Source organism: Impatiens glandulifera, chromosome 1, assembly GCF_907164915.1.
Source record: "Impatiens glandulifera chromosome 1, dImpGla2.1, whole genome shotgun sequence".
Classification (NCBI taxonomy): Eukaryota; Viridiplantae; Streptophyta; class Magnoliopsida; order Ericales; family Balsaminaceae; genus Impatiens; species Impatiens glandulifera.
Genome location: NC_061862.1, coordinates 142,831,253 through 142,840,146, shown reverse-complemented (window position 1 = coordinate 142,840,146; position 8,894 = coordinate 142,831,253). Strand labels below are relative to the sequence as shown.

The following is an 8,894-nucleotide window of genomic DNA, read 5'->3' as shown; positions in this document are numbered from 1 at the left end:
TCTTATTTCCTTTAATTTATCTTATCCCTCTTCTAGCCCATCGATAATAAAATATGGATATCTCAAGTCTACTTAAGAAATTTCGAGTTCGAGTTTATTTTGCACAACCCTTATGGTCACATTTTTTAAATTAATTCATTGTCTTCTTTTAAATTATATAATTTTACACCTAATTTATATTAAATCATATATTTAAAGATTTTAAAATATATATGTTTAAATTTGTATATATAATTTAGAAATAATAATGTATAAAATAATATATTCATATATTTTAATATATGCATCCAATTTTATTTAATTAATTTATACTTTTAGAAAAAAAAATAATATTAAAAAGTTATATCCAATAGGATAATTTAAAATTTGATTTTTTTGATGGAGGATAATTTAGTAATTGGGTTTATGGATAATGGATGAAATGGGCATAAAATTGCGAGGGCAAACTGAGCGATGAAATAAGCCATGGCCGTTTACGGTCTCTCTACTGTAAGCTTCACGGCCTCCTCTTTGCCTCTCAAGAATCAAATTGTAAGTTTTTCTCATCTATTAGATTCATTGTTGTTTGCTGAATCTCTTCTTGAAGATTTCATCTTTGTTTGATCCAGAAGGTGGAAGCGAAAGTTAACTATGGACGACATGTTGCTGTTAGCCTCTGTTGTAGGTCACAAGTAAGGGAGTTTGTCTTTTGTGTTTGGGTTGGAGTGTTCATCTCTGTTGAGTTTGTTTCTGTGTTTTACTTAGATATCCGAAGAGGAAAGTGGTGAACGTGGCCGGCGGCGCATTTGGAGGCGAAGAAAACTGGTAAAGTGTTCAATTGATGCGATGTTTTAGTGTGAAAACCTAGTTTATTCATTCAATGAACTGATTTATTAGGTTATGTGTTGAAATTTTGGAAAACAATTCCAACTCTGTGACTGCTTAAACATGAGGGCAATAATACAAAATGTAAAATCTAGCAATCAAGTGATATCAGTGAAAGATGATAGGATATTAATCATAGCTATGGTAAGCACATTAACATTGCTGCTAGAATTGTCATTCAAATCCATTTATCTTTCACTTTGTGGTTAATCTCAACCAAAAGAGGACACTCTAGAAGGAGTAGATTGCAAATATCTGATAGCTTCTGGAGTTAACTATTCCGAGAATTTCATGTCAAATCAAAACCCAGATGTTGTTGCAGACAACCATTTTAATGTGTTTCCAACTGGGCCAAATTAGTTTTTTCTTTCTGGAAAATGGAAATTCCATTAATAAGCATATCCGACTTGAAAATCGTATTGGTTATGGTTGGAAGGTAAACCAATTAGTATAAGTCATGATATATTTAATCATTAATTTTGATAACATCAAAAGTAACATGACTTTGATCTGATTTTAGTTGGGTTTATGGTTGTGGGTTGTCATGCCACAACATTCTCTAGGTATAAACCCCTGGTTGCAAAGAAAGAAGAAGGTAACATGGCTTTAGGCTAGGTATCCTAACTAATAGAGGATTCTAGAATTGAGATTATATCCAAAACCCAACATTTACATTTGAGGTAGTTATAACATCCAAGTCACTATTCAAGTAGCAAGGGTCTTACCTAACAAACTAAATGTTTCAGGTTTCATTCTCACTAAGAACGCTCTCTGATTTAAAGGGGCGTACTAGCCATCCAGGGACTAGACCTGAATATAAATAAAAATCCTTATTTTAGAATCCTCAATTAGTTGGGGGAATATCATCTTCACCTAGTATTGTATTTAGGGATTATTTGAGTGACTATCCTATTGCAACTCTTTTTGTAATAATTCTTCATCTTGGCTTAAAGTTTTAAAATAAAAATGACAATATAATGTTGTTTACAGGTAAAGAAGGACGAGTTCTTGCCCTTCAAGATGGAACGTGTACCCTTCTTGGAGGAGCAGGTTAGAAAAATAAGGGAAGGAGGGAAAATATTATCAATGGATATAGAGAGACTTTTGTTATCGGAGGACAATAGATTCGATTTTGTGAATGGGGTGGCGGCTGAAGCAAAGCAGTACGTTGAAAACAACCGAGATGAATATGGTGGTGCTAAGAAAGCAATCTTTCATGTTCTAAGCAATCGTATGAACGATGCTGGGTTTTATCGTCCAGAAGCATATGTTGAATCTGATCCTTTTAAACCCGGTCCAGGTTATCTACGAGAAGATATTTAAATAAAAAAAATATCATAATATTGTTGTTTGTTGTAGTCTTGATGATCATAAATCTATTAAAATAGATTAGTATGCTTTTTTACAATGTGAGTGTTCTTAAGTTTTTCATTGATTCTATGTTGTTGTGTATCAGATTAAAGTTTTGCTTTCTGATTATGTAATTAGAAGTTTAAAATGTTTATTAATTTAAGGTCAACATTTTCACCCAAAGTAAATGTGGAACAGGTTATCAGAATTAATCATAAATTTGTTTAAAAGGGAAATCTGCATATAAAACAAATTCAAGTGGAAAAGTATTGTTTCTTAAGAAAGTTAATAGTGAGTTCAGGTGGATCAAACACAACTTCATATTTGAAATTCTCCAAATTAAGTTGATCCCCATATTTGTTTTTTTTCAAGTCATTAAACTAGAAAGTTATGAAGTATGTGTAACCTCTACCAAAAAAAAAGGTTGAAATCATTTATTAAACTGAGAAGCTATGAAGGTAAATAGTATGAGTGATTAAATTGGAAAGATAGATTTGTATGTGGTCTAGTTGAAATTATTGATAAATCTGAAAAGTTATAAATGTAAGTTGTAGTGTTAGCCTCACACTTAAACATTAGTTGAAAATAATGGTGGAGTATAACTGCTATCTCTCCAACTTGTTGAAATCAGAATGATATAAAGTAAGATTATTTGAAGAAAAATTATTGATTAAAATTTAATTCTTATTGAAATCATTGATTAAAATTTAAACACAAAAGTTATTAAGAAAAGATGTAGTGTTAGCCTTACTTAAAGATTAGTTGGTGGAGATCAATTGAACACCTACCTTCTCTTCAATTTTTAATTCTCTTCGAAATCATTGATTAAACACAAATTAGATGGTGACGGTGGATCAAACACCTAAAATTCAGATCTTTAGTCTCAACCTCTCCTACTTAAGTTATCCTCACATTTGCATTTTGTGGTCTAAATTTTAATTCTCGTTTAAATCATTTATTAATTTCGAAAATTATGAATTTTAAGTTGTAGTGTTAGTTCTCCCAAAGATTAGTCATAAAAAATTATTTGTGCAATGAAACTGGATCGAACACTTTAATTTGAAGCTTTTCCAACTAAGTTATCCTCGAATTTGTATTTTGGGGTCCAAAGTTTTAATTCTCGTTCAAATCATTGATTAATCTGAAAAGTTATTAATTTAAGTTGCACTATTAGTCCTTTTCCAAAATTTAAAGATTAGTCAAAAAAAAAAAAAAAATTACTTGTGCACATAAAATTCATATTGTGTGGTGAATGTAGATCGTGTAAGTCTAAAGTGTATTAAGTATTAATATATAATAAGATAAATCATTTATATAGTTGAAACTGATCACAAATACATTTTAAAATAGATAGTGTTTGTTTTACTATATAAAAATGTTGATTCTCTCTACGAGATGAAAATTCTTCATAGTAATGTTTACAAATTTCAGTTTCATATTTTCTAATATTTAATATTTAGTATGAGAGTTTTGATTTAAGAATATGATTTTCTAAATTATGATTCCATATATACATATATGAAAAACTTTACTATTGTAAATAAAACGATAATGGAAATTAAAGCCTAAGAAGGTAGAAAATGATGTTTGATAATAATAATAAATTAATTAAATAATATATTAATAATAAATGTCTTGAGATCTTTTTGGCAGTTTATAGAAATAAAATCTTATTTAACGGGAAATTTGATAATATGACCCTAAAAAGTTAACTATTTTGTTTTTTAACCTCACTAAATTTGTTTTTGTTTTTTAACCTTTTTTTTATAATTTTTTCCAATTATACCTCTGAATAACCTTTTCAATATTTTTTTTTTCTTTTTTCTTTTCTTTTTCTTTCTTTTCTTTTCTTTTCTTTTCTTTTCTTTTCTTTTCTTTTCTTCTTTTCCCCCGCTTTCCTCTTTCTCCCAACTCTTTCCTTCCCCCCCGACCGTTGCACTCCCCAGAATCCCCCCCTTCTCCCCAGCTTTCCTCTTCATCTTCTTCTTCTCCGTCAAGCTCCCCAGCCTTCTTCCGTTTTCGTTTCTCCGCCGACGCCAAGCTCCGCCGCCAAGAAGCCCAACCATTCGTCGATCGCCAAGCCGAACTTCTAGCCAACGGACGATTTGAGGTTAGTTTAGGTTTATAGTTTAGGTATATTGTTTGTTGTTTGTCATATTTTCGTGCCCTAAGGAGCTTCGTTCGGTTTGTAATAGTTAGGTTTATAGTTTAGGTATTCGGATATTCGGTTTGTTCTTGGATTGTGCTTAGATTGTTGAATAGTTAGATATTCGTTCGGTTTGATATAGATTGTGCTTAGATTGTTGAATAGTTAGATATACTTGAGATTGGTGAAAATGCTGAGAATGTTTATGAATATTTGCTTTGCTGAGAATGCTGAGAATGTTTGTGAATATTTGCTTTGAAATGTTTTGCTTATTATGAATATGAATGTTTGTGAATGTTTTGCTTAGCTGGTATAGGGTTTTAGGGTGGTGAACATTAGGGTTTTAGTTTAGGTTTAGGGCTTGGCGTGGGGGTTGGGCGTGGGGCGTAGGGATTAGGCGTGGGGGTTGGGCGTTAGGCGTGGAAGTTGGGCGTGGGGAATGGGTTTGGGCGTGGGTCTTGGGCGTGGGGTGTAGGGCTTAGGCGTGGGGCGTGGGAAGTGGGCGTGGGGGCTTGGGCGTTGGGCGTGGGGAGTGGGCGTGGGGGCTTGGGCGTGGGGGCTTGGGCGTTGGGCGTGGGGGTTAGGCGTGGGGGCTTGGGCGTTGGGCGTGGGGCTTGGGCGTGGTGCGTTGGGCGTGGGGGGTTAGGCGTGGGGGCTTGGGCGTTGGGCGTGGGGCTTGGGCGTGGGGCGTTGGGCTTGGGCGTGGGGGTTGGGCGTGGGGGTTGGGGCTTGGGCGTGGGGGTTGGGCGTGGGCGTGGACGTTGGGCGTTGGGCGTGGGAGTTGGGCGTTGGGCGTGGGCGTTGGGCGTGGGGCGTGGGGATTAGGCGTGGGGCGTGGGCGTGGGCGTGGGCGTAGGGCGTGGGGGTTGGGCGTTGGGCGTGGGGGTTGGGCGTTGGGCGTAGGGATTAGGCGTTGGGCGTGGGTAGTGGGCGTGAGGCGTGGGGTTAGGGTTTAGGGTTTAGGGGTTAGGCGTGGGGCGTAGGGCTTCAATTATTAATATGATTTTATTGTTTTTGATCAACCAAACATTGTGTTTATGATTTTAATGACTGTTTTTGCAGATGGCACCAAAGGAAACCATTCTCAATGATTTTAATGGCCGTGTTTCATGGAAATCCACCGGTCCTAGCTTGGCAAAGATAAAGGAGAGGTTTACTCACCATGATCTTTTGGATAGGGCTTTGCAGACCCAATTCAAGTCTATATTCCAAGCCCCGACATTATTATTTTCAGGAACCATACTCCATCAGATGCTTATCAGAAAAGTCAGTTCAAATTCGAAGGAGATAAGGTTCATGGTCAAAGGTAAGGAGGTCTGCTGGGGCATGAAGGATTATGCATTGGTGACAGGCCTCAACTTTGGCAGATTTCCGTTGGTGGAGGAGGTTGAAGAATGTCCACCCCTTGTCCTCAAATATTTTAAGGGTAAAAAGGATGTTAAACTGAAAGAGCTTGAAGACCTTTTCGTCGGATGCTCTGATAAGGAGGATTCATGGAAGATGGGGCTCATATTTCTCATTTACCAGTATCTGTTCGCATCTGATAACAGGAGGAAGATAAGTTTAAGAATCTTTCACATGGTGGAAGACATGGAGATGTTCCTCCAATTTCCATGGGGAAAGGTGTCCTTCAGAGCTACCCTGCAGGGTATTGACAAAGATATCAAATACCTCCGTGGATTATATCTCTCGAAGAAGAAAAACTGGAACAAGAAAGGCGTATGTGATGTCGCTTATACTATACATGGGTTCGCACTAGCATTCCAAGTGTGGACCTATGAGCTTATCGATACATTCGTCCCCAATTTTGCTGAAAAGACACCGGAAGATGATCTTACAAGCCCAAGGATAGTGCTCTATAAATCTTTTAGGAGTTATACCGGACCTGAGGTATCTACAGCCATCCAGGAGTGCACTGTTCGAAGAAGAATTCATGAGTCTGCGGAGGAGAAGCGGATGTACTCTGGGGACGACTTTGAAGATATGACAAACAACATTTATGATGAATTCTTTGGATGTGATACGAGGAAGAGAAAGATTGAGGTTTTTGAAGAAGAAGAAAAACATGAAAGGACTCCCAAACCGCCGACCAAGAAGAGTAGACATATTAGTCCCAAGGTCCCTGAAGTTAGTGGTGAAACTAGCCAAGAAAGCTCCTCTCATTCAATCCCTTCTGCGACGACTCCTATTCCAACTGTGTCTACATCTTGTGCACCAAATCGAGTGTCTCAAGACTTAACTGCCAAACTTGATGTGCTGACAAATGTTGTGAATGAGATTAAAAAGGATGTGAATGAGATTAAAAGTGAAATCAAGCTCATGAAGGACAATCAACAACTTATAATCACATTATTGGGGCAAAGAAATGAACAAAAGAATGGTGGAGGAGAAGAAAAAGAAGAGGCAGTTACAGCTGCAATTGATACTCAGAAGAGGACGACAAAGAGAAAGAATAATAATCTTGTTGAGAATAGAACGAAGAGGAAGAATGATGATGTTGATAATGAGAATAGGACGAAGAGGAAGAATGATGAGTTGATGAACTCTAAGAGGAAGAAGACTGAGGATGATGATGAGATTACAAGAAAGAGGAATGAGAGGAAGGAGAGGCGAGAGAGGCTGGCGATTTTATCAAAGAAGAGGATTGCTGATGAGTTGGACAAGAAGAGGAATGCTGAGAAGTTGGCCAAGAAGAGGAAGGCTGAGAAGAGGAAATCGAAAAAGGTACACACCCTAAACCCACACGCCTAAGTCTCATGCCCCACGCCCACTACCCACTCCCCACGCCCACTACCCACGCCCCACGCCCACTACCCACGCCCCACGCCCACTACCCACGCCCCACGCCTAATCCCTACGCCCTACGCCCAACCCCCACTCCCAACGCCCAACCCCCACGCCTAACCCCCACGCCCCACGCCCAACCCCCACGCCCCACGCCTAACCCCCACGCCCAACGCCTAACCCCCACGCCCAACGCCCAACCCCACGCCCAACGCCCAACCCCACGCCCAACGCCCAACCCCCACGCCCAACGCCCAACCCCACGCCCAACACCCAAGCCCCCACGCCTAACCCCACGCCCAACGCCCAACCCCACGCCCACGCCCAACGCCCAACCCCACGCCCAACTCCCACGCCCACGCCCAAGCCCCACGCCCAACCCCACGCCCACGCCCAACCCCACGCCCAACGCCCAACCCCACGCCCAACTCCAACGCCCACGCCCAAGACCCACGCCCAATGCCCAATCCCCACGCCCAAGCCCCCACGCCCAACCCCCACACCCAACTCCCAACCCCCACGCCCTACCCCCACGCCCTACCCCCACGCCCCACGCCCACGCCCACACCCAAGACCTCAAAATGTATATTAATCTCATTTCATTTTTGATTTTGCAGAACGATGAGGAGGAGGAGGACGAGTACGAGGACGAGGAGACTAAGGAGGAGGAGACTTTGGAGAAGGACGAGGAGACTGAGGAGGAGGACGAGGAGACTGAGGAGATAGATGAAATCTGTCATCTACTGAAACGAAGGGTTGAGGAGTTCCCTAAGACATATCCAAGAAATTTCTCAATTGCTGACTCCAATTTATCTCAGAAGATGAGTAATCGCTATGAAGTGTTCACCCCGAATCCTGCAGGCTACGAATTCGACGATCTCATGGAATACGTAATTGGTGAAGGAAGTAATCCTTGGAATATTGTTGATATGATATACGTACCCTTGAACATAAAGCAGAAGCACTGGGTCCTGTGCAAGATTCATCTTCAAGATTGGTGCATATATGTATATGACTGCGAACAGAATATGTTCCCAAAGGATGAATATGACACATTCTTGGAACCAATGTGTGTAATGGTGCCGTACTTGCTTGAACAGGGGTTCAGCACGAGCGATAAACAAAGGTTTCCACAGATCAAATTGGATGCGATGCCATATTCCATAATACCACACCCAATAGTCCCAAAGACAACCAAAAGTGGGGACTGTGGGGTTTTTACTATTATGCATTTGGAATACCTTACTGCCTCATTGGATATATCAAATGTGGTCACTGAAAATATGAATTTTTGGAGAAACAAATGGGCAGTAAGGTTATTCCATCAAATTGTAGACCCTTGATCTAAATTCAATATAAATAGTTATTTTGTTTGCTTCAAATTTCATTCTAAAATTAGTTAATTATTGTTGTCTTTGTTAGATTCAAATGAATGAGATTTTCCAGTAATATGTATAACAAAACCTTAAATTAATTCAAGTAATAATATGTAAAGCTCCAACGCCCACGCCCCACGCCTAAGTCTCACGCCCCACGCCCAAGCCCCACGCCCCACGCCCAAGCCCCACGCCCCTCCCCAAAGACCCACGCCCCACGCCCAACCCCCACGCCCCACGCCAAAGACCCACGCCCCACGCCCAACCCCCACGCCCCACGCCCACTCCCCACGCCCCACGCCAAAGACCCACGCCCCACGCCCCACGCCCAACCCCCACGCCCCACGCCCACTCCCCACGCCCCACGCCAAAGA

The 8,894-nt window shown here is 40.5% G+C and overlaps 2 protein-coding genes across 3 annotated transcripts; both read left to right on the top strand.

The window, feature by feature from the left end:
* The first annotated feature begins 413 nt into the window (after positions 1-413).
* LOC124943875 (protein PLASTID TRANSCRIPTIONALLY ACTIVE 7) lies at positions 414-2,304 on the top strand. Of its 2 annotated transcripts, none has more exons than XM_047484334.1 (4): positions 414-531; positions 609-671; positions 745-804; positions 1,855-2,304. In XM_047484334.1, the coding sequence occupies exons 1-4, from the start codon at positions 466-468 to the stop codon at positions 2,185-2,187; spliced, it is 522 nt and encodes a 173-aa protein (XP_047340290.1). In that variant the 5' UTR covers positions 414-465; the 3' UTR covers positions 2,188-2,304. The 2 variants fall into 2 exon arrangements, with proteins under 2 accessions (XP_047340290.1, XP_047340297.1); XM_047484341.1 differs by having other exon boundaries at positions 448-531; positions 612-671.
* Positions 2,305-5,422: 3,118 nt separating this feature from the next.
* Positions 5,423-8,487, top strand: LOC124946056. Its single transcript, XM_047486616.1, has 2 exons — positions 5,423-7,084; positions 7,762-8,487. The coding sequence occupies exons 1-2, from the start codon at positions 5,423-5,425 to the stop codon at positions 8,485-8,487; spliced, it is 2,388 nt and encodes a 795-aa protein (XP_047342572.1).
* Positions 8,488-8,894: the final 407 nt, after the last annotated feature.